A 27703-nucleotide genomic window follows, 5' to 3' on the forward strand; every position below is an offset into this window, starting at 1 on the left:
TCAACACCCAGAGCCCGTATAACGACTAATACCATACTGTCGGTGTGCGCATGCGCGCAGATTAATGATAAAAAATCACCCTCATATCGCGCCTAAACAAGTATAACTTCAAAAAATCGAATCAGCATAATTTCGCTAGCGGGGGCGACGATACAGCCCGGTCTACGAGTAATCTGCTTGCATCAATTTAGTGTCGAAATTCCAGATGACGTGGCTTAGTATTAACTCTACTCGCCAGGTTGTAGTCGGGTCGGCTACTGGATTGGGGGGGGTCGGCTCTGATGACGTATTCGTGTTCAGCGACCACAGAGTAACAAAATTTGGCCCTGAACACATTCCAAAAAGTTGTAAGTCCTGTAGTTAAAAATCAATTTATTCCGGTGTTTTTTGTTTTAAATCCCCAAATCCCCTGGTCTAATAGGCCTCCATCACTGAATGTTCATCTGTCTCTGGTCCGACCGGCTCGAATTTTTTTTGCGAACACATTCGTCTTTGATCCTGAAAGGGTTAAATACATGGCAAATATTGGAATAAAAAGACAATTAATTGAAAAATTATTTATTTTATGTACATTTAACTCTTTAATATTTTACAATAACTTACAATCTAAATTATAAATAAGTATTTGTAGTCAAAGTAAATCACAAATCACGTAACCAAAACTACTAGAAATCAACCGAATGAAATATATCCGATCAATCTCAGATTGTACTTATAAAATACAAAGAAGTCACATTAATTGGGTTCTTACACATAATATAAAAATATTTTTTTCAAAACTCCCATAATTTTAAGTCAGTCAGTGCACTTGATATTTTATACTTGACATTTTGAGTAGTAATCGCTATTGGAAAGATAACATTAACATGTTTTTGCATCATATCTTAGAATATTTATTTCTGTTAGAAAACAAAAAATTTAACACATCAAAGCTTTTTGATTATTTGCTGGCACCAGGTCGGATTTAGCGAGTGTATATCAAATATAAATGGCACCTAATTTTATAAAAATTTGCTCTTGTAAACTAGGGGTGGGATAAACCTACCGGTTATAACATAAAATCGGTTTTTTACTCCGAAATAATCGGGTTTTCTGTTTTTTATTTCGGTTATAATCGATTTTTTCATTTTAAAGTAATAGGTGAAAAACCGAGTAAGATTTCTCTGAAAAATATAACGAATTTAGAAAAAATGGGAAATGTTTATACCCCCGAGAGCGCGAAAGGGAAATAGTCCAAGTAATAAAGCTTAAAATAGGATAAAACCTCGCAATTTTTACAGAATGGATAGATTTACTTGAAAATGTGAGAATAAGTAGTGGATAGTTCAAGAATCAAAATCTATATGATGCCGAAAAGCGCTGTTACCACGGGGCAGGGGTGGAAATTTTTTATTACATTTTGACCACAAAAGTTGGTACAAACATTCATTTTAAGCAAAAAACGTTCAACACATTTTTTAATAAAATTAATAGTTTTCGATTTATTCGCTATGGAAAATGTCAGTTTTATATAAAAAAAATCAATGTTTTTAGTCAGTTTTCTGCTAATAACTCAAAAAGTTTTCGTTTTATCAAAACAACTTTGCTTAACAAAAATGTACTTTTTGAAAAAATAAACAAAACTGTTTTTTCTAATTTTCTTTAAGACCAATAGTAATCGAGCTATACTTTATTATATGTTAGCACTTCTTCGTCAAATACTAAATATTGTAGTTTCAAAGTCAAAAGACGGGAAAACTGTGCATTTTTCGAGGATAACTTGTTAAAACTAATTTTTAAAGTATTAAAAAATATCTATCTTCAGAAATAAAAAAAGTCTCTAACTCAAAAATTAAGTGACATAATGAAAAGAATGTCAGTCCCTATTTTTTTTTAACGAAAAAGTGATCCGAAACAACCCCCTAATCACTACCCTAATTTAAATTAGTCATTGACCTTATTTGGTGTTCTTTATTTATGTATTATTAAAAAGTTCTAGAAGTTTGACCGGCTTAGAATGATTAGTTTTAAAAAAAATGGAGTTAAAAGCGAATAACGAATTTTTGTAGTTTGGTAAAAAATGCCTTTTTCTTCAGAATAAAAAGATTAGCATCAGAGATACGAAAAAATGTTTAAACATGAAATTTTAGCTTATTTAATTTCCACGAAGCTGGTTTGCAAAGTTTTTTAATACATCAAAAATTGTGTGAGTTATTGACAATTAAAACTTGTAATAACATGCAAAAACCACCGTTACCAACCCTTTCAAAGTATATCTTTTTGCGACTGAGGGTTTTAAAAGGATTTAATATTAATAGCCTTATAGACCTTGTAAAAACCTACAAAATTATTTTTTACCAAACTTTCTAAGATAAAAAATAAAAAAGTTAGGGTTAAAAAATCAATATATTTTTTTGAAACAAAAAGGAGAAATCTAATTGGAAGCATAATAATGTAAGTTAGCGGTGTTTTTAGTCATTAGCCTTATTCATTCTTCTTTATTTATATATTGTTAATAGATTTTAGAAGATTGAATGGCTTAGAATGATTAGTTTAAAAAAAACTGGAGTTAAAAGAGCGAATAACAAATTTTTGTAGTTTGGTAAAAAATGCCATTTTCTTCAAAATAGAAACATTAGCAGCAGAGATACTAAAAAATGTTTAAATATGAAATTGTAGGTTATTTAATTCCCAAGAACTTGGTTTGAAAAATTTTTTCTACGGCAAAAATTGAGTGAATTGTAAATGAGTATAATATCGAAAAATAATTAATTTTTCAATATAAAACTAACACTTTCGATAGCAAATAAATCGAAAACTGTTAATTTTATCAAAAAAATGTATAAAACATTTATTGCTTAGAATGAATGTTTTTATCAACTTTTGCAGTCAAAATACAATAAAAAATTTCCACCCCCGAGATGGGGTGGCAACTACCCCCATGGCAAAAGCGCCCTTCGGCATCATATAGATTTTGATCCTTGGACTATCCACTATGTACTTATTCTCAAATTTTCAACTAAATCGATCCATTCTGTAAAAATTGCGAAGTGAAAAGCTTCGGTTCCTATACTAAAAGTTTAAGTTGAGCGAAACAGATTTGAGAGCCCGATTTCTATTTTCGATCCCAATTGGCTAGTTCTAACTTCCAGTTCCCCCTTCCGCATCCCACTACGCAGTATTCAATACACGCTGACGCCGTTTATATATCGATTGATTATCTTGGTATCGATATATTCTTTCGATAGTATCGATATCAATAATAATATGGAGATCGACGGAATGGAGTATCGCAAACTAAAGTGTTTTTTTTTTATATTTGATACACCCTCGTAATTCACCCACTTTAAATAGGAGCAGTCATTTTAAAACGAATCGCCATCCCAATTTATACCTAAAATAGTGTTGTTTATCTAAATACAACCTAAAGAATAATACTTCGTTTTCAGGATATGCACTTTATAAGTTTACGAACTAGGTTTAAAGAGTGTAATATTTTTATTCCTATGTATTGCTGATTTACAAGAAAAGGGACAAGCAAAAAATAGATAATAGATATTTTAGTTTTTACTTCTTCTTCTTCTACGGCACTACAGCCCAAATTGAGCCTTGGCCTCCTTTATTTTTTGCCTCCACCCTCGTTTGTCTGTGGCTGCTCTTCTCCATACACGGACTCCTAAACGGGCTTGTGCGTCGCTGTTTACTGTGTCTCCCCAGCGCTTTCTTGACTTTCCAACCGGTCTCTTCCCCTGCATTCTAGCATTCAGTGCTCTTTTTGGTAGCCTATCCTCTCCCATTCTTATCACATGTCCGGCCCATTGCAATCTTTGTATTCTAATGAAGTCTGACAGGAGTGTTTCCTTAAGTTGATTTTAGTTTTTACTGCTGGTCTAAATTTGAATACATATTATCTTCAAATTTGAAGAAGATATTTATTGCACACTTTATTTTACTCATATTATAAAAGATTATAATTTAAACTGATTTCTCTGCTCTTGTGAGCATTTTAGGAGGGCGCTACTTAACATAACCTTGCCCAGGTCAATCGTTACCAAATATTATTAAGTTTAATATGATTTTGTGTGAATATTTGATAAGGTTTGCAGAAAATTGCCATAGTGTCACTTATCTTGTAAATCATCGATAAATTTGTTTGAGTGGGAAGTAAGTATCTAGTATTATCTCACAGATTACTTCAATTACTAGATGAATTTGAATAAAAGTAACTACTAGCCGACCTGCGGAGTTTCCCTTATTAATTTAGTCGGTCCTTTATATATTTGCACAAAAATGACTTAAATTCGATTATTTTTCCACTCACAGAACCTAAAATTATGAAATTACCATATCTGTATACGCTGTGAGCTCGTACGTAGAGGGGATATTTAAAAGTTCGTGAGCGCCAGTAGTGACAAGTCAGTGAACGTTTTCTGGAAATTTGACATAAATGTCAAAGTGATTAATTTAAAACATTGAAATTAAAAACATTAAAAGAAAAAAATTGAAAATATTAAATTTAAAAATTTCCGGCTAAAGTTGCATTAGTAATCCGCTAGTTAGCGACACCAGCGAAGCTCAGAACGCATACAACGGAATACATCAAACAAAGACAGCAATGTTACGATGATAGATTCGCTGACTAGGGATTTTAAGTTATGTAACTGACAAGTGACAGCGCGTTTATACTGTTTTTATAACTGATTTCGGTATTATTTAACTAGTTCAATCCATTTTCTTATCTCGAGTTTATAAATTTTACTAAAAAAAATTAATTATTTAGTCGATAGTGCCTAATTATTGCTCAAAGCTAATAAGAAATTAATAGTTCCTCTACATTCCAAAATCAAAGCAAAAATACAGAGGACGAACTTTAATAAAATTCTAATATTATAGGTACCGACAATAATGTTATCGCTTGGGAAAAACATGTGATATTTTGTGATTCAACAATTATTATTCTCTGTGATTCGTATTTATAAAAAAAATTAAGAGACAGTAATATCAAACACAAAATTGGTAAGATGGAAGACAGTCTTAATATAGTTGTTCCACTTTATCTTTGCCTAAACGTCATGATTCATTTTCAAACAAGCTAAATCAAAACATTAATTGAAACATAAATCGATGTGTATCATGGATACATACTCTCAATTTAATAATTAGGAAATGGCTATTATCAGTGGACGTATTTTATTAAGTTATATTGTACATTTTTATTTTACTATGTTATAGTATATTTAATACAAGATAACTTTATAAAATAAACACAATATAAGTTACAAATTCCAATAAACACAACAAATGCGCTAATGTCACTGTCATTGAAAATTATAAACGTCAAAATTCATAAACAAGGTATCAAGACATGCCTTTGGCATGTCGGACATGGTATTTTTATCCTTGTTTAACTTGTTGTGGTTTCTATGACAAGCTGCTTAATTTTGCGATACTAGTTTCTGTGAGTAAAAAAAAAGAGATCTAGTATAAAAAGTAATAGTAAAATTATAAAAGAAAGGAAATATATGTAGTAACGTCCATTTGAAGACAAACTAACCCACAAACTTATACTCTTGCCTTGGTATCGAAACTATTATGGAACATATTTGGGTCTACGAGATGTCAAAACAAGAAATTATGCTAAACTTATGTCATCATCTTGATTCTTCTTCAAATGCCATCTCCTCGAAGGAGGTCAGCAATCATCATAGCTATTCGGAATTTAGAAGACGGCTACTCTGAAAAATACCTTTGATCTACATCCATACCATTCTCTCAGGTTGTGCAGCCACGATATTTAATGTCTTCCTATGCTTCTTTTTCCTTGAATATATCCCTGCATAATCAATTGGAGTGAGTTGTATCTATCTTGAGTACATCCCTATTCGCACAAATCTATAGATGAATGGACAAAAGCTATTTTTCTTTTGATGAAAAACTTATTTACCGACTCAAAACTTTTTCAAATTTAGTTACTACTATTAAAATGTTCTCAAAACTTATTACACTAAGTCACCAATGTTAAATGTCAACTGATACAAAAAAAATACTGTAGAAAAAATCATATTACAACTGATCCTGACTGGCCTATTATATTTTTAGTGCCCAAATAGGCCTGGATCCCGCGCACCAAAAAAACTTTATTAATAGCAAGCTGAAAATTTGTTAATAGCTTAACGGTGTCTAGTCGGACCAACTTTGATGTACAGGAACACGGGAATAAGTTTGAAATTGTGGAACAGGTTACAGGTTTCAACTGCATTATCTGATATACAACACTAATTGGCAAGAATGTATCAATTCAAATTCAAACAATCCAGAAATATGTGTCAATAAATTTTATAATACTCTTTATCATATACTAGATCAATGAAGGTAAGCCAACAAGGTAAGCCAATAACCACATAAGAAGGTAAGCCAATCAAGGAAATATCCTTTTTGGTATTCAAAAGAATTGATATTAAAAAAATTAAATTAAAAAATAAATTTTTTAAGAAAACAAAAAAAGATGACACATATTTACAAAAGTTTTATGAAGTTAGGAAAGATGTTAAAAAACTTATTAAAAACTGTTATAGAGAATATATTCAAAATATTGAAGGTAATATAAATAATAGTCCTAATGAGTTTTGGCAGTACCTAAAAGGGAAAAGATCAAATTCAACATTTAAATATAAATATAAACATGAAGATGAATGTTACGAATCTGAAAGTGATATAGCAAATGCTTTTGCACGTTATTTTGAATCTATACATTATAACACTAATCCAACAATAACAGACTCCTATAAAGAATATGGACTTGAACAATTATGTGTTGATTGTATAACTCTTGAAGAAATCAATATTGCAATTAAGTCTTTAAAAAGTAGTGCAGCTATAGGTGTGGATGGGATTCCTTCTTACCTGTTTAAGGCGTATTCAGAAGTTTAGGGATTACATCCCCTACAAATGATATTTAATAAATGTTTAGAGACAAGCACGTTTCCGGATGCGCTTAAGACCGGTAGAATAACTCCTATCCACAAATTTGGAAATACGAGTTTAATATCACATCATCGTCCTATAACAGTATTGCCTTCTCTTTCAAAAATCTTGGAAAAAATATGTACAATAGACTGTACCAATACTCATGTTTCAAAAACTTGAATGGAAGAACAACATGGTTTCATAAACAAAAAATCAACTCAAACAATTCTGTGCATTTTCAGTCACTATATTGCTTCATCCATAAATAATTCTCAAGTTAATGTTATCTTCACTGATTTAGCAAAAGCCTTTGATAGAGTAAATCATTCAGTACTATTAAAAAAACTGAGGTCATTGCACTTTCTGACAAACTTATAAAATTTTTGGTACGCGGGATCCAGGCCTAGAACTCCACCAACCCAAAAATGCGTTTTTGTAACTGCGCGTAACATAAAACTGATACTTCGTGACAATTTGGTACGTTGAATTACCACTCTGCGGGATATTTTTACTATCCCTCGATATAAATTTTAGAATTTGCATCCTAATATAATATTTATAAGATTTAATACTTAATCTCCCTAAAATGTACTCCAATATTTGAAAATTGAAAACAACGCAAAAAAATATGGGTAAAAACTTCTCAGTACACTTGCTATTGGAAGTTGGCTTAAGAACAGTCCTGCCAACCTTAATTCGATTAATAAACTAAAGAGGTATGTTACTTGACTGACGGTAATCAAAAACTAAATACACTTCATCTTGATTTTTATGGTTCCTGCAAACAAAAAAAAAATTGTAAGGTATGGTATGGTCAAAGTGGATATCAGTGGGAATGCGCATTTTATCAACGAAATTAGATATGTGTAAGACATTCCAGAAGCCGCTAACGATGATAATTTAACATCGCATTAATCATTGTAAATTAGTCGACGGATATTAGTACAGTGAAAATAATTAGACGAGAACTGGATGATAATGATTATAAAGGATAAATTTAAAGTTTTTTCTACTTTGATGATAAAAAAGAAAGCTCATTGGCGGAAACCAATTCAAAATTATTTTGCACATCATATTTGAAACATTATTTGGTTGAAACATCTCATTTTTATTGCCAAATAAATATATTAATTTGACTGGACTAAATTACAGTTCTGTTTATCTTAAAAGGGATATGTTACTATCAACAGTCACACAGTGTTGCCAAACTGAATTTTGTTTTTTTCGGCGTACATTTTCCCACCGATCTAGGAGGGTACAATACATGAAAGGTTCTTTAAACAGTCGAATCCGCTTATTGCAATAGCCTTCATGTCAACCAAAAATATTCCTATAACCCGGACATTCTAATAACCAATCATTGGTAGCTAGTAGAAACGTTTCGAGACCTCAAATTTTTATTCCTTAAACCGAGACATTCCTATAACCGGTATTCCAATAAGCGGGTTCGACTGTATATCATAAATAATTCAAATATAATGCATAAGACATTTAACTCATATCAGACTTTGTGGGGATCACTCAGTCTTCTTTGTTTTCTTGTTCTCTGCCGTCTTCCTTTAGTCTGTTGTGTATTTCGTCTGACTGGTGATTAAGCTCCATTCCATTCTATCTTTGTTCTCGAGTTAGGTATCTTATTTTGTTGATATCTTCTCTGACGTGATTTTCCCATCTGCACTTTTGTCTCCCTCTAGGTGTTGTATTGTAGGTTTCCACTTTAATATTTTCTTTATTAATAATTTATCTTCTTCTCGTCTTAGTACATTCCCTAGCCATTTCAAACTTTGAACCTTTATATATTACATGTATGACTATTATTTTCTGCATTTATATGGTTATTTATCTCCAAGGTTACATACCTGGTTATTTCCAAGAATTCTTCTTTGGATTTTCCTTTTTATGATTCTTGGTTTCTCTTCATGTCTATTAGTAATTTCTGCGCTCTTGTCATTTTAGCTGTCTATTGTTACACCTAGATATTTAAATCTATCTACTTTTTGGAATATATGTCATATATTATCTGTCTTGAGATTAATACTTTGTCTTTTCTTTCTTGCATTTTCCTTTCTGCCTTACTCAGGTCATGGTTTATACTATTTCGTCGGCGAAAGGTCAAAACCAAATAAGTCAAAATTTGACGATTTTTAGATATATGAGAATTCGGGTTGAAAATATTGTTCCGAATGTTCTGGCATAATCCTAGATCAATGAAAAGTATGTTTTGGCATGTTTTTTCAAGGTAATAATTAAATTAATAATAACAAAGTAAAAATATGTACTGAGTATCGAAGTTTTTTCGCTCTCCTAAAAAGTTGTAAAGCTTGACTTATGAGGTTTCGGTATTTACTTAACCGTCAATGTGTTTTAATTTTTTATATTCATCAATTTTTATTTATTTTCCATTAATTTTTCTTTAGTCCCCTTGTCAATTAGTTCAATTAGGCAAGTCTTTTTCCCTAGTTTTTTTGCGGTTTTTACTTCTATTTTAACCCCTAGATGATGGTCTATGAAACTGGTTATTGTCCTGTCATTACATAAATACAGTGGGAAAAATGAAAAATTACCTACAAACGAACATATTAAACACGCTGTATTTTTCTGTCACCGTGTCACAAAAAAATTGGCCAACGCAAGTATGTACAGTTACGGTCATTGAATAGTTTACAGGCTTACGTATCTAGGAGCCGATTTTTTAAATTATTACCTCGTTTAAACTCACCTTTTACGTCAAAGTGACGTTAACAGTGGTGTATCTAGAATAGGTTATTTAAAATTAAAAAATAAAAATAATATAAAAATATATTTTACAAAGTTTAACAAAATGGAAAGTATAGAAAGAAGTTTTTTTTGAATGGAATGGATTATGGTGTTAATAATGAAAACAAGGAAGTCTGGTTTGAAAATACCGATTTTATTTTATATCTATCCAAAATTATCCAATCTTTGTTTAATTTTCTATATGCACATATATGGCTCACGTCCAAATCTGCAGCCACTTGTCTTAAAAACAAACCTTTTTCGAGTTTGGCAATCGCTCTTGCTTTTGTGCATCATTCAAATTCATTATAACCATTTTGGAGGAGTTTGATATCGTTATTTTATGTTTCAACACTATGAAATCCGTACGACACTGCAATTTTACAGTATTACAATATAAAAATTAAGATGTAAACTATTCAGTGATCGTAACTGTACATGAAATACTTTTTTTCTTCTTTTATGGCCTTTGCAGCAACACTTCTTGAAATCGACGCCTCACCATACACCAAGACCATTACGAATCCATTACAAAAACAATCCAGGGTAGGTAAGGGAAAAAAACTTTTCGCACCCAGATCGTTCAGGGTGACTAACCACAGACTAAGTAAGGATAATACAGTCGACTCGCGTTAATTCAAACCTGCGATAATTCGAAACTCTCTATAATTCAAAGTTATCGCGAGTTCCCTACAAAATCTCTTTATAGTTCGAACTAAATCAATACATTTTTATGAGGTCCGGCACTGATATCGAATAAGCACACATGCTTTTTGATCGATCCTGACAAATAGTAAATTTAACTTACAAAAACCAATCATAGTATTCTTACACTACGTTAACATCAAGTATAATAGTGTTAGTTAAGTGTGTATAGAAAAACATTTTCTGTGAGTACATATTTTTCTATTAATAAGTATTTCATAACCAAAGAATTTTATAAAACCGTCAATAAACAACACCAGTCATTAATCGACACCAATTTTTTGTCTTTAAAGACAATTACCAAAATCCGAAGCGGAACAGGTCCGTACTTAGGAAAATCAAATGGTGTTGAGAAATGGAATTCGACGTCACTAATAATAGCGATGAATCATTATCGCAATCCACATCACAAAAACCTTTATCTTACTCTGCTGCAGCTAGTAGACAAAAAGAAACAATCTATCCATCCAAGCTACAAGCAGTAGTTTTTAATTCTCTCAACGATGTTAAATTAGAAGAATACTTGTTAGCGGTAGGAGCTTTAGTTAGTCCAAAACACATTATTTTTTCATCAAGAATCACCAACAATCGTATCTGTATCTATTTCTCAACCAAACAAGTCGTAGATGAATTTTTTTCAAACAGTAGAGGTTTCATCACTGTAAACAATACACAAATTCAAGTCCGTATACTAATTACTCCAAGTGAAAGACTCCTAATATCCAATGTTTCTCCCACTATCCCGCACAAGGTAATAGAAAACGAACTACTGCTCTTAGGGCTAAAACCAACTTCATCAATGTCATTTTTGCGAATAGGAACCAACAATCCTGAATACAAACATGTACTCAGTTTCCGTCGACATATTTACGTATCTCCACCCACAGGTCCAATTCCCGATACCATTTTAATAACTCATGAAGATACTACAAATCGAATTTTTTTGACATTAGACAACTTATGTTTCATTTGCAAACAACATGGCCATATTTCCAGTAGTTGCTCAGTAAATGTAAATCACTCAGAAACAGCTGTCCCAACTGCTACACTTTCAAACAGAAACGAACCTAGTACAGTAACTTCAACAGAAACGACTGCTATTACACCTTCAACAACATGCACTTCTACAAACATATCAAATAATTCAACGCCACTAACAAAAATATTATCTACAACCAACCTAACACCTCTTGATACATCAACTACAGATAATACAATGCCAGTGATATCTAAACCAAATATATCCACCTCATCAGCCCCCTCACCTCACATAGTCATAACTAACCAGCCTTCATCTTCCAGTCTAAGCAATAATTCTTGCTCGGTTAATGAAAATAAAGAGAATCCAGCACCAAAAGAATTTAGCGTATCCAACGAAGAAAATACATCTAAATCATCCTCCAAACGAACTGTATCTGAAGCAATATCACCCCCGATTGAGACATCAGCTAGTGACGATGTATTTTCAAAGCCAACTCAGAAACAAAAAAGAATAAAAACAAAAATATCAACAATACCATTAGAAACGCTAATGCAACCAATTAAAGAATTATTCAATTCCGAAAAGCAAATATTAACTTTTGAGGAAACAGTTGATTTATTTGAAAACGCTCATGGAACAAAAGATGTTATCAGCGTTGTAAATAAATATACAGTAGACATTCTAGGATTTAAAAAACTCATAACCAAAATTCATTCATATACATCCGAACGCTCATTAAAATTGAAATGTACAAAGCTTAACAAAAAAATTACGAGACAGCTCACAAAAGACAACTACGAGGATGAAGAACCTGACACGGATACATCGACTGAATTATCCCAGGAGCTGAACATTCAATAATTATAACTATAACATTCAACAAACTAACAAAATTTTCTAAATCCTATCATATATATACAGACGCTTCCAAAACATCTACTGGAGTTGGGGCAGCTGTCATTACTCCAAATAGTACACTTGAGTATAAACTACCATCCTTAAGCTGTATACATACTGGCGAGCTATACGCCATCTATCAATCTCTCGTTCATATTAACTCCAGTAATATATCCAATGCTCTTATAATTACCGATTCCCTCAGTTCCATCCATACCATTAACCAACTGTACACGAAGCATCCAATTGCTTTCCTAATTAAAAAAGAACTAGCTACCATTCAAAACAACAACCATATTGTACAATTCCTATGGGTTCCTTCACACATTGGCCTCCAAGGAAATGAAGCGGCGGATCGGACAGCCCAACAAGCCAGGGACAGTGAAACCGCGAGTGAAGTGAGAGATGTAGTTCTTAATGATTTAAAATCATTTATTAAAGTGAAAGTCAAAAATCTGTGGCAAAACCAGTGAGACAGTTCAACTTCAAAACTTCGCGAAGTGAAAACGTTTGTAAAACCGTGGAAATCTCAAATTCACAACAGAACTCACCATGACATTGTTACTCGCCTTCGTCTAGGACATACCCGACTTACCCACGGACACATAATTGGTCACACTAATCCCACTTTATGTGAAAACTGTAATATCCCACTAAGTGTTAAGCATGTACTTGCAGAGTGTCCAAAATACCAGTTGCAGAGACAGAACAACCACATCATCGGATCAACAAGTGAAATCTTAGGAGAAAATTGTAAAATTGAACACTTGGTAAAATTCCTTAAAGATATCAATGTATTTAACAAAATCTAACATCTGTAAATAAATTACCTTATGTATATGTATATGTCGCTAATAACCTCCGAGGTTGATGCGACTATTTTGTAAAATAAAAAAATAAAAAAAAAAAAAAAATACATTTTTATGCACTTGGTAATTCGAACGAAAAAAATCATTGCTATGTGACAAAACGACGCGGTAATTCGAACTCATCAGCGTCCAACACTCGACAATTCAAAGTTGCAGAGAGAAAGAGGCGGTAAGATTGCAGTAAGTACAGTTTTCAAACTTGTTTCAACGCGCCTTTATTTCAGTTAAGGAAGCAAGATCCTCAGTCGATACCTTACAAACCTTTTGTCTACAGAACGAAAGTGATGAAAAAGCATTTCAGGCATTTTTTCTCTTAAAAAAATTATTGTGCACTCTGAGCAGCAGCAATGTGCTTTGAAGCAAAACAGTAGATATAATAGAGTTATTTCGAAAGATTGATTAATTGAGTGGCCGTTTGCCAAAAGCTGATATGTCCATTTTCGATATTTTTCAAGAGAGCAAATTCAAATGTCCACGATGTCCATAAAATCGCAGTTTCGGAAATATTATATTTGGTTTTGAGTTTAATGTTCATACAGCTGTTTATTTGAGTTCACATATAAGCTAAAACTGTAGTTTTATAGCCGTCGTGGAAATTTGAATTTACTGTTCCGAAAAGTACCAAATGTGGACATATCTACTTTTGGCCAACGACCACTGAATTGACATGAATACACATATTATGTATGTACACGAATGTACGTCTAAACTTTTGTCATCGTTATAGAATAAGTAGCAGTTAATAAATAATCAAATTTCTCTCACAAATTTCGAACCATTTGATATTTCAAACACTCAATAATTCGTAATATTTTAAGAGTCCCTCGAGTTTCGAATTAACAAGAGTCGACTGTAATTATTAATTTACACAACTAATTTTATAATCTAAAGTTTCAATTTACACAAAGATTGACGGTTTGTTCAAACTTATTAAGTTCATCAGATTCTATGGGGATAAACGTTTTCTTGCAATAGCTGCATATTTAATAGATTTCTTTTGGTCACATATTTGTCACATGCAAAAAATATGTGATCCAAGTCACTTATTGTATTGCAATTTTCGCACAAATCCGACTGCATTACATTGATTTTATATAGATGTGCGGGATAACAGGCATGGCCAAATTTTAGTCGAGAGAATATCGTGTCTTGAAAAATCTAAATTTTTATGCCAATAATCGTGTCGGGATTTTCGGATGTAAAAGAGTATACCTTGTCGGACAATTTATACAGTATAGATTCCATTAAAGTTTCCAGTTATCATGTAGTCTGGTTTTACTAATGGTTATACATTCTTGAAGTCCAATATCGTTCAATGCTTCCTCGCCACTGAAAATGCCGGCTTTTGCCAACTGATCTACTTTTTCATTATTTTCGAGACCAACATGAGCTTTAATCCACGTGAATACTATATTATACTTCATAGTTGTTAGATTAGATAATAGTATTTTTAATTCTTTGATATAGGGATTTACGTTAACAGAATTTTCGTCTAGCTGACTAGAGAAACTTTTTAAAACTGATAATGAATCGGATAATATGTTTATTTGTTTTGAGATTTTTATTTTCGTCGTATTGGCATGCTTGTATGATAGCTATGATTTCTGCTGAAAATATTGATGTATTGGAATTAAGTTTAAATTTTTCTTTTACATCTAGTGATGGTATATAAAAGGCACAGCCCACACCATCACTTTGTTTTGAAGCATCGGTATATATTTGCAGGTGATTAGGATATTTTGCAGTATAATCATTAAGGGTAGTTTTGCTAAGTGTGTGAAGTTCAGAATATGAGGGAATTAGAATTATTGATGTTTCTAAAGCCTGAAAGAAATCCGATTGAGGTGGCTTTTTAATAATTTTGCTAATATTGCAAGTATTACGAAATGCTGAACATAAGGTGGGAGAGGTTTTTTAGACTAATATTTTATTGTTAAATCGAAGTAGTTTAGTGCAGAAAATACTTATATAAGCTGTTCTTATAGTACTGGTACTAGTTTATTATTTTCTGGAACATAGAAAAGATGTGTTTAATATTACCGCTCATGGGTAATCTTTTATTTTTCCTACTATATATGTTTTAATTTGTTATCTGGATGAAAAATGGAATAATGAATGAACTTTGTAAGAAAAGTTTGTACTTACCTAAATTCTAGTCTGCATACACAATATAATCAGGATCAGCCACTTCCATAACGTATGGTTGTTGGATCATTTGTATGCTATTTGTACCACGTTGTAAATTATTTTTATTTCTAAAAGATCAACTTAAGTATTAAACTATATCAGACATATAGAAAAATCTTACTTAGATTTGGCGTGAGTTAAAATATGACTCTTCAGGTTAGTTGATTGTGCAAATTTCTTGTTACAACCATCGAACGGACATACATATGGCCTATCTCCAGTATGTATTCGAACATGTGTTCTGAAACAAAAAAAAAAAGCTTACAGATCAAGAAACAGACCCTAGAAAGGTTCTAACAGAGAATAAAATAAGACATGGACGGCACAAAATGTTTTTCCTTTCTGGTCACCTAAAAAAAGGTAAATTTCATTTTGCTTAAACTTTTTTTGCAGTTCCTGCATACACCTCTGCATGTAGCACTATTTTATGTTAGATAACCTTCCTTTTTATCACATTCTTGATAAATTCTTCTGAAAATACCAGAAAGGTATCCAAAAGGGTTTAAATATATTTTTGATTAACTCGTTTTTATTTTAAAATTGTATTTTCAAAAACAAGTTAGATTATGTTTGTATGTAATTATGTTTGTATGTAATTAGTGTTTGTACTATTTTGTGGAAGTTACTAACATTCCAACCATCAAAGATTTTATTGCACAGCAATTATGATTTTTTGGATGGCTCCATATACGATAATAAAAATGTAACTACTGTTCATCTAATATACTTACCGTTGCATGTCATTACCTACGTCAGAGATCTAAGTTGACATTGTTGCCCAATTACAAAAAATTCTTGAGTTCATTTTAAATCAAATATATCACATAATTATTGCGAAGTGGATTATACAACAAACATTAGAAATAGAAAACAAGAATTAAGTTATAATCTTATGTTAAAGTAAATAATAAAAACAGTAAATTTAATAAAACAAATACTTATGGTAAAGAATAAAAACAAATATGAAGTGTCATCACCGCAACTGTCAAATAAATATTACCAATTTATGCTAAAATATCACCTTCATTCGATTACAGTTACAGAGTGTTCCGAACAAATTGCTTCATAAAAGCGCTTTATTTATACATTTGTGTATTTTGTCTATTTCATAATATCAAACATATTATTGTGCATTTCTTTAAGTTAACATTAATAGAAATCTTCAAATATTATTTCTACGCGTATATAATAAAATATGTCTAGTGGCTGTAATTCCAGTGTACTCGGCAAAATGATTCTAAAAAATTTTTCATGTTGGTATCATGTGACGTCACAGGCTATGATGCGGATGCCGTGCAATGGTAAGTATATTAGACGGAGTATACAAATAATTTATTGCCAAATATTCACTCGTTCACTGCCAGAGTTTTTTGTATGGTTTTTTTTATGATCAGGCCGGGCAGTAGGTATATTCCAAGTGGAAAAAAATTTCATTCTTTGGGCTAGATATCAACGGAGGTAGATATCAACGTATAATAAAGTCTTATAAAAGAAATATTAGAATTTACTTCACCCATATTAAGAACTTTGTGGAAATGTATCTCTGGCGTGGAAATGAAAAAAAAATCTGCCATATTGACCATGATGGCTTGTGTGAAAGCTACTTTCTTGGTCACATTGACTGAGGCAGCAGTGAATGAGTTAACAATATTTAAAAAAAAAATCAAATATTTTACTATTCAATGTACATCTTTATTCTGGTTGAATTTAGATCACTTACCTTAAGTTAAAGTCTAAACTGAACCTCTTCCCACATCCTTCAAAAGTGCATTGGAATGGTTTTTCACCCGTGTGTACTAATTGGTGACGCTTGAGCTTACTAGATTCTACAAAAGCTTTTCCACATTCAGCACAAACATGAACACGAGGTCCATGTGTGTGCAAATGTTTTCTCATTGCAGAATTGTCTCTAAACATTTTATTGCAGCCTTTATGAGGACAAGCTAAAACAAATATAGTATTTAAACAAAATGAATAACCGGGAGAACAGCAAAATCTTAGTGCAGCCTTCATAGACTCGGAGTACGGCAACAAATCTTTGTATATTTACAGAATATGTTTCGTCAGCTTTAGATTCAAGACAACAGATGGACGTCATATACACTGATTTCAGTAAAGCATTTGACCGAGTCTCACACAATAAATTGCTAACAAAATTAGATCAGTTTGGAATTTCCAATAACTTTCAAATATTACTGAAATCATATTTAACTGATAGGAGTTTGTTCGTAGAATATCAAGGCTTTCGATCTTTTCGTTTTGTTGCCACGTCTGGAGTACCTCAGGGGTCAAATCTGGGTCCCTTATTATTTCTCCTTTTTGTTAATGATATCTGCTCCATCGTAGACTCTGAAACACTGTTGTACGCGGACGATATAAAAATATTTCGCAAAATTAACCATATTTCCGACTGCGTTAAACTTCAACAGGATATCTCTGCCATTAATGAATGGTGTTTCGATAATCAACTATCCTTAAATATAAAGAAATGTAAAGTAATGTCCTATACCCGAAAGATCAATAACATACATTACGATTATAAGGTCAACAACATTTTACTGTCTTCTACCTCAGAGTTTAAAGATCTTGGTGTTATATTTGACAGTAAATTAACATTCTCAACTCATATTAATACCGTGGTCTCTAAAGCAACCAAATCTTTAGGATATATTATTAGAAGCTGCAGAGATGTAACGTCTGTGGAAGCTTTGCGTAGTTTATATTTTGGACTAGTTAGTAGTAAACTTAATTACTGCAGCGTGGTATGGAATCCTAATCATGCAGAACTTGTCTCTAATCTTGAATCTGTTCAAAAAAGATTCTTAAGATATTGTTACCTCAAAAAATATAACAGATATCCGGTTAGAGGCTATAGCTATAATTTACTCCTTTCTGAGTTTGGATTCCATTCACTGCGTAAGCAGCGTGAAATAAACGGCCTAATATTCATCTTCAAAATTGTCAATTGCCTAATTAATAGCGATGTTTTGCTTAGTCTTGTAGACTTTAATGTACCACGAGCTGTGTCACGTTCAGGTGTAACTTTTCATATTTCGGTGCCTAATTCGCAACATAATTTCTATTGTCCGATAAAAAGTATGTGCAGAAGTGTCAATAACTTAAGATCTGTGGACATTTTTTTTCTTAGTTTTAACATCTTTAAACGCGAAATACGCAATAGCTTATCGAATTGATGCCATGTTATTTTTCTTTATTAAGGTCTTTGTTTATTATTGTGTATGTGTATTCACAACAGAAACATTTTTGGTTATTCTTTATTTTATTTTATATTTTGTCATCAAGTGTTTAGTCAATGTATGTAGTTTTCTTATGTACACCTTTATGGGTTTATACCTGGTGGATGTATATTTCAATAAATAAATAAATAAATAGACAGTAATCAATACCATAAGATGAACTGGGGCTATCAAAGCAACAGTGGCCTAAGTCCAAAAACGAAATTTTGAGATAAATGTAGTCTTTGCATTCGTATTTCCAGTATATGTGGTTAAGTGAACAAGAAATTATGTAGCGCCATTTAGCCAAATATAGAGGTAGGTTGTATAGGCTCCTGTTAATCCAGATCTAATGTTGCTGCTTTTATTGATATTTATTGATACATTAATCTAAAAATGCTCAATTTGTGGCTTAGGCTACTGTTGCTCTGGGGGCCTCACATATCAATCATTATACAAGAAAAAGGTTTTTGAGGGACCTTTGTGGAAACAAATTGTTAAGTGGTGCATAAAAATCCTCAAACTATAAGTACTTAAAAATATTCTAGTCTTACCTATGGTTCTGTCTGTTGTATCTTGATTTGGTCTCCGAACTCTAGGACTTTTAAGTCCAGGTCTTGCAAATTCAGCTAATTGTTTTGGATCCGACAAATCCAATCCAGGTATTCCATCAACTGGTATCTTCTTACCAGTCATGTATTCAGTGTAATCTGGATCTGGTTCAGGGTTAGAACCTTCATCTATAAGACAAAATATATCCTTTTATATTCTTTGTAAAAATTCATAAAGTGTGGTGAGACCAAAAAATGTGGTTCTCTGCAGATGCAAATAGTCTATTATTTTATTTTAAAACACAAATTAAAATTCACTGTACTTAGTGCCATTAATAAATCACACAGGTGAGGAAAAACTAGAAATAGGATGGAAAATATCAAAAATATTCAATTTGGACCTTTTAGACCTTAGAACAAGCAAGAGAAAGACGGCACATGGAGAATCAGGAAAAACGACGAGGTTAATGAATTGAATGAAGTGTATATTGTAAGATTTGTGAAAATTCAAAGACTGTCAAGGCTGGGACGTGTACAGTTGACTCCCCGAGTCTTTACCTGTGCGTCATCATTTAAAGCATACGAAATAAGTCGGAAATTTACTAAACGCAACAGTAAATGACAGAAAGTGGGTATTACTTCAATCACGGGTTATAGTATAAAATTTTTTTTTTATTTTTTTTACGAGAAAATTCCATTAACAAATTACAATTAACAAAATAAATAACAATATGTAAACAGATTGAAAATAAACTTAATTCTAAATTAAAAATTTAAAATAAATTATTTCCATTATACATTATCATATACACCCTTAAATAGAGACTAGGTTACATCACGTCATATTGCAATCTAAAAATTTATGCTCCTTAACTGACTTTTAAAATAATATAAACTAATACCAAAGACCTCTAGATGATACTGATTTATAATTCTTGCATATCTATCTAAAGGAGAGTAGTAACCATAGTTTGTTCAGTGAAATGGTACAAAAAAATGAGATAGAACGATTTCTCCTATTTCTTGAGGGAATCCCAATGTGTAATTGATTCAATAGATCTGTACAATATATTGTACAATTTACTAATTTGTACAGAAATATTAATCCAGCACAAATCCTGCGATCTACCAGGGATTGTAACTTAAGTTGCTTTTCAATTTCACTATACTCATGATCTACTATAATTAACTTAAGTTTATAAGAGCACACCCGAAAGAATTTATGCTGAATGCTTTCAATTGTTGTAATGTGCACTGCATGATATGGAGACCATATCACCGAAGCATACTCTAATCTAGACCTAACTAATGAACAATAAAGAATTTTGAATGTATTTACAGAAAAAGTTTTACAACTCCTAACTATAAAACCTAGCATTTTTGATGATTTCACTGTAATTGTATTAATGTGTTCCACAAAACTTAAGTTCTTATCAAATATAACCCCTTGTTATCCCTTGTAATGAATATGAAGTATTCAATTTTCTAATTCCTTTAAAGAAGCTTATGTGACAACATTTAGAAATGTTTAACCTTAGCTTATTTATTCTACACCATTGATCTAATCTATCAACATATTCCTGCAGAAGTTTTTGATCCTCCAAACTGCCAATTACTCTAAAAAATTTCAAATCATCTGCAAAACCCAGGGCTTCACAGTTCTTAAAACATTCAAAAATACTATTTACAAATAAAACAAAGAAAATCGGAGAACAGTGTCCTCCTTGGGGAACTCCTGAGATAACATTTATAGAATCTGATTGATACGAACCTATTTTAACTCTTTGCTGACGGTCAGACAAAAAGCTCTTAATCCATTTTAGAGTGTCTATGCTAAACCCAACATTATAAAGCCTATTGAGTAATGTGTGGTGATCTACTTGGTCAAAGGCTTTGGAAAAATCAGTATATATAGAATCCACTTGTTGAAAGTTTTCAAGTGCTTTTGTAATTTGCATCTGATACGATAATAAATTGGTGACCGTAGATCTACCTGCACAAAAGCCATGTTGGTTATTGGATATTAATCCTCTACAGAGCCACTTCAATTGATCACTTACTAAGCTATCAAATAGTTTTGGGATTGATGACTGGATACAGACACTCCTATAGTTAGTAACAAGATTTTTTGCCCCACTTTTAAATATAGGCATTATAAAACTATGCTTCCATTTATCTGGAAATATTGAGCACTTCAAAGATTGATTATATAGTAAATATAATGGAACAACTAAAGTGTAAATACAGTGCTTAACCCATTCGCTGCCAATCGAAGAAACCGGAACTTGACCAGGAGCCAGTTTGTTAAACGGCACCTAACTCAAGTAACCGTATCACTCGCTGACACGTGAATGGCACCTGACTGAAGTTACCACATCACGCGCTGGCGCGTGATCGGCAGCGAATGGGTTAAGTAAACTGTTTGGTACCCCATCTGGACCTAGTGTGTTTTTATTAGGAAGCTCCAAGATTTTGTTAAAAATTTCTAATTTTGAAATATAAGTGAAGTTAAAACTTTCAGAAACATTTTCAGGTATCTCTATTGACAGTGAATCATCCTGGTTCCTGGAAGTATATACTGATTCAAAAAAGTTTTTAAACAATGCAACACTTTCTTGACCATTTCTGGCTTCTTTGTCATTGTAAATTATGTTTTGAGGCAGAGAATGATTTGACTTTAAGTCTCGGATATATTTCCAAAAATATCTAGGATTTAATTTAAATTCTTGATCCACCTTAATTAAATAGTGTTGCCAACATACCTCCCTGACTCGTTTACACTCCCCTCGCAACCTAGAAAACTCATTATAACTAGCATAGGATTTCGTATGGACATAGGCTCTGTGTGCTGCTCTTTTAAGGTAACAAAGATTTCTAAGCTCAGATGAAAACCACTTAGGATACGTCCCAGTTTTATATTTCTTTAGAGGCACAAAAAAAGAAATTCCCAAACTCAAGACTTCATAAAAAACCTCCAAAGATGTATTTACATCCTGGTACAACAGACACCGCTCCCAATCTATACCTGCCAAATAATCATTAAGACCCAAGTAGTTGGCATTTTGAAAATCATAGTAATAGTCTTCATAAAATAAACCAGAGGGATCCTGTTTCTTATAAATATTTCTAATAATACATTCATAACTGACATGATGTAAGCTATCTCTGAAAATTTGTTCCCTTGCCAAACTTAATTCTACATCTTTATCATTTGTGAACAATAAATCTAAATAAATGTTCCTTTTATTTGGAATATCTATCTTTTGAAGTAATTGAAGGTAACCAAAAGACTGAGCCACTGGAAGTGCTGAAGAAGTACTAGGACAAACTACTTTAACACCAAAATCATCATTAGACCATTGAGCTTCCGGAAGATTGTAATCACCAAATACATATAATTTATGAGATGGGTAGTTTATCGATATGGTTTCCACGGCGTCACAAAGAGTTCTATAGTAATTTATGGGCATGCTAGGTGGAATATATACTCCTGAAATTATAAATTTACTTCCCATATACTCACAAGATACAAATAAATGTTCCACTGTGTCTTGAATTACCCTGAGCCTCCGAGAACAAATTGATTTATTCACAAACACAAGAACACCACCACCACTGGCTTTCTGACTTGTGAGACTTGATCTATCCTGTCTATATAAACAAAAGTGTGTGCAATTTAGTTCAAAATGACGTTATCAAATAAATAGAATGTCAAATTTAAGTTTTGCTTTAAAATTTTGGTGCATAATTACAGCTACATTTGAAGTAGCTTAATAAATTCTTTTATTATCATTGATTAATAAATAAATAAACAATTTATAAAAAAAATCGATAACATATTTCCTTTTTGTGATTTTATTTACTTTGGCAGAACCATAGATTTAAGAAGCCCGAGATGTAACATGAACCTATTTAGATAGCTGGGCGAATGTTGCCTTGTTTCTAAACAGAATTGCAGGGGGTGGGGAGCTTCTACATAAATGAAACAGAGTTGGATTCAGAATAATTAATAATATTTATCGAATTAGTTCCGAATATAACACAAATTAATATACACTTATTTAACTAATTACACTAATCGTATTGACTAATCACAAAAAACAACATAAAGTTTTACAATAAAAATAATCAATGATCAAAAACTAAAAAATATTTTCATTGTCCAGAGAATGTCACTTTATTATGAAAAATTCTTTTACTTTTACTAGTATCTATAATTGTTTTATTATAATGATGAATTCGGACGTTAATGTAGGTGAAAATTATTAATTTTAATAAATTGGAATAATGTGACTCTAAAAAGGAATAATGTTTGAAATGGTTGTTTAAGTTCTTAAATAATAATTGTTCTGTTAATTCTTTTAATATTTGGACATTAACAATATTAACATTAATACTTTTATTAATGTTTATGTGGCACTGTAGCACTTTTTCGGCAGTAGAGCAAATAATAACAACATCGTTGGATGGATAAGTTAAATTTAATGTATCTCTGGTTGATGAATGATGTCAACAAGTCTGCTCGGTCTCCTATAAATGCGTTTACACAGTCTTCACATTTCAAAATTTTCGATATTTTATAAACGACATATCCTGAAATGTATATAATAACTTCTCTCTTGTAATGTGTAAATGATAAGTTCCTTAATTGAAGTGATATAAAATTCGTATTGGATATGTCATCGTTTTCATCAACACATTCGTCTTCAACAATTCGTTCTCTGCCACAAGACTTATTAATTATTTTTTCAGGAGCCATAACTGTAATCAGTTCTAAAGGAATACAATTTCCTTTAAAACTATCCCTTAGTTCTAAATGTTTTAACATTTTTTTATAAGCTGCCTTAAACTGTTTAGCAGTTGGATTATTGTTATAACCCCCCATTGATCTAATTAACCCAAAAAAAGTTCTGATCTTGACTTAATTTATAGGTTGGAATATACACTAATAAATTTGTTTCCACTAATTGTTTGTACAAATGTTGAAGACTATTAATACAAAATAGAAATCCCAAAACTCCCATTTTTCTCTTGCTTTCGCAAAGCTTTAACCCCGTTAACTAAAGTTAATGATTTTAAATATTCAGCAGTTTCGGTTAAAAAGTCATTATTTTGATATAATTCTCTGTATTTAAAGGCTTTTTATAATCTTTTTGTGACATATTTCTAGAATTAAAAACATCAAACAAATTATTTAAGATACGAATAAAATTGACCGAAGCAGCAGAGTTACTAAATTGTTTTAACTGTAAAACTTGTGTTGAATATTCAATAGCATGTGCCACAGAGTTACTAAATAATTGTGTTGCCAACCTTACTTTCATTTTTTGTTTTTTATAATTAATATGAGATTTTTTAAGTTTATTTCGTAAATGAACCCCCTCTTCCGCTTGGAGTTTATTTAATTCCTTAATATATTTCCACTCTACAGTTTCACCATTATCATCAACTAAAATTAGTTTATCTCCTAGTGTGTTTCTTAATAATTTTATCATATGACACGGGTCGAACAGAACTGCAATTTCTTTATTTGAATTTTGTAAAGTAAATGTAGATTTTAATGAATTTAATTGAAAACTACACCCTAACTCCTTTACCATTGTCACATTATTTTATGCACCATCAAAAGTTACTGATATCAGTGATATCACTTCTACACCAGATTGATTTACCAAATTTAAGCATTGTAATATTAAATTTTGTTTTTGTTTGCCAGTTAATAAATCAATTAAGAAATACCCTACGGGAAGTTTCCAAGAGCTATTAATACATACTAACATAAATACTATTGCTTCCTTGGCAATTGAATGACAATCCGTTTGTAAGTCAACTCCATAATCTACATATCCATAATATCACACACTCTTTATTATACACCATCAAATTAAAGTAATGTATCAAAAGTAACTGTATTAATCAGTAATAATGACTAACTTATGTTTACATGCTTTATTTACTTTATCACCCTGTATAATGATTATGTGAGAAGTTTGATGAAATATGGTGTCTAAATTTTTGTAATATTTTTTTAAGTTATATTACATTGCATTAATATATATTTAGAATAAACAACTAACAGACTACGACATCTTGAGCATATACATATATAAAAAAATAAACAAAGCAATACAATGCTAAAATAAGTAACTCGGTACTTTTTACAATTACAAACAATCGGACCTAATACCACCCTGGCCCTGGTGTCGAATGTAAACAAACCGGCGTGGCATTTGAATTTAAATACTGTTCAATACTTACGTAAACAAATGAATACTTCTTTTATCACGTCGGCATACTTTAGATTTGTTGTATACACATTGTTTTACAATACATCGACTCATTTTGACACTAAAATCACAAAAAAAACAGAAACTATTTTGATATTCACAATTTAATTGCTTGCGTTAAACTTCAACGGCACGAAACAAAATATGAGCTTCGAACATTATCGGCGGTTCTCGGCACAATACGTTGCTAATGTCCACTCCAATTGGTGGAATGGCGTAGGTAGGGATAAAGAAGAATTTGGCACGCTGCGCAATGAACCATGTTACATCTCGGTGTTTTCATTAATCTAAGGGCAGAACATTAAACACAAGCATTTCTTAACTTTGTCAACAATGAGGTTACTTGTATGTTTATGTAAAATAACATAAACTTAACGTAAAATTTCTAACTCCATAAAATTAGTTGTGAAAAGACTGTTTGTATACTATAAAAAACTTCAAAATGCAAAAATTTGACAAAATAACGGCACAAAATTCAACAAACTGATAGCCACAAAAGTAAACAAACCAAAACGTCAGAAATTGTACTTAAAATATGTGAAAATATCCCCAATCGTCTTTCTTTGTACCTATCTCTTTTCAATGCACTGAGTCTAGATCGTTCATAAAAATAACATGTGTTTTTACTTAATAACAGGTGGCAGCTGGCTTGTCATTAGTTTCATGCGTGAAAGAGAATGATGCTAGATAAAAAGTATGTGTTTTATCTCGCCAGGTATTAATGACTCACGGGTAAAGACTCGCGGACTCAACTGTAGAGACAAGAAGATGGATAAAGCAGTAAAGAAAATATTACAATGAAAGCTGATAAGAAGAGGAAAAAAAGGAAGGCCCAGAACTGGATGATTGGATTATGTGGAAGATGGCCTGAACACCATGAATATAAGACAATGGAGGAGAAGAGCACAAGAGAGATATGAATAGAAGGATATAGCCAGACAAGCAAAGACTCATCCAGGGTTATGATGCCAAAAGAAGAAGAAGACCCTTTATAAAAGCTAATATACAGGGATAGATTAAAATAACATAAAAGACGGAAAACATAACTGGTTGTGAAATAAAAAGAGATGAAACTAATAGAGGTGGGAAATTATCAAAGGAAACCTATTTTACATTATATTGATAGTTTCTCCCCTAGTAAGCCTTAATTGAACATTCCCCTCCATCTGCTTTTGTCCATTGCTTTTATCTTCCAGTGCTTTGTGATATGGAGTCTTTTTAAATCATCTTCTACATCCATTAGTAGCATTTTTGGTAGTCTACCCTCTAGCATCCTCTGTATGTGTCCTAGACATGTTAGTTGTTGGATTCTTATTAATCCTAGTATGCTGGGCAACGCAACCCATATAACTCTCTCAGATCTTCATTAGTCCTGATCCAAACCACATTCACCAACAGTAAACAAAAATTATACTACTTATCAACAGAGGGCCCTGGAAATAATTCATAGGTCCTATCTTCTTCGATTATATGAGAGTATAATATACACAGTTCTATGTGTACATTCGCAAATTTAATTTCCCATGACCCCTTAAAATCTTCCATAATTTTCACCCCAAAAATCTCCCAACCATTTCTGCTTAGAGAAGTTCCCCTATACGCTTTCAAATTACCCCAAAATTGTGGGAAAATACCCCAATCTGGCAACCCTGATGTACCTGACTAGCACTGTCAATTTGTTTGTTTATGAAAGATGGCGATTATCTTCCCTCCTTTACCTGATTATCTTCTATCTCATCCTGAATACATTAAATTCGCTTCATGGCGATTCCATCAGTATTGACAGTTCGTTGGTACATACACACTTGTTCACTTTCATTAGTCTATTTTGGATTTCTTCATCTCATTTGGTTTTCGTGTTAAATTGTTCCTAGATATTCAAACCTCTCAACTTCCTCGAATCTATATGTTTATTTGTAAGTACTGTTAAATATAGTATTTTAACTACAAAAGCGATATTACGTAGGTCAAAATTTTTGACGTAAAAGAACTGTCAAAACATTAAAATGTGACTTTTCATTATTGCCATGTTATTAATAAACATGGCAATAATGAAAAGTCACATTCTAATGTTTTGACAGTTCTCTTACGTCAAAAATTTTGACCTACGTAATATCGCTTTTGTAGTAAAAATACTATACTTTCCTCTTACATATTTTTGGTCTATGCATTCTTTGTATTTTGTTTTTATGTCATTAATATATAGTCCTTTTTTATGGCTTTTCTTCTAATTCTTTAGTTATCCATATCACTTCCTGTTTGCTTCTTGTTATTATTGCTATAGCAT

The 27703-nt window shown here is 31.8% G+C and overlaps 1 protein-coding gene across 1 annotated transcript in view; it reads right to left on the reverse strand.

Moving 5' to 3' along the window:
• Positions 1-542: 542 nt before the first annotated feature.
• LOC114328281 (transcriptional repressor protein YY1) overlaps positions 543-27703 on the reverse strand; it is a 29756-nt gene continuing 2595 nt past the window's right edge. Inside the window, exons 2-6 of the mRNA XM_028277095.2 lie at positions 19133-19318; positions 17063-17285; positions 15464-15583; positions 15301-15410; positions 543-7723 (exon numbers count right to left, since the gene is read on the reverse strand). Of these exons, the coding sequence (XP_028132896.1) occupies positions 15308-15410; positions 15464-15583; positions 17063-17285; positions 19133-19318 (632 nt within the window). The 3' untranslated portion in view covers positions 543-7723; positions 15301-15307. The remainder of the gene's footprint in view (positions 7724-15300; positions 15411-15463; positions 15584-17062; positions 17286-19132; positions 19319-27703) is intronic.

The sequence above is a fragment of the Diabrotica virgifera genome, chromosome 3 (genome assembly GCF_917563875.1).
Source record: "Diabrotica virgifera virgifera chromosome 3, PGI_DIABVI_V3a".
NCBI lineage: Eukaryota > Metazoa > Arthropoda > Insecta > Coleoptera > Chrysomelidae > Diabrotica > Diabrotica virgifera.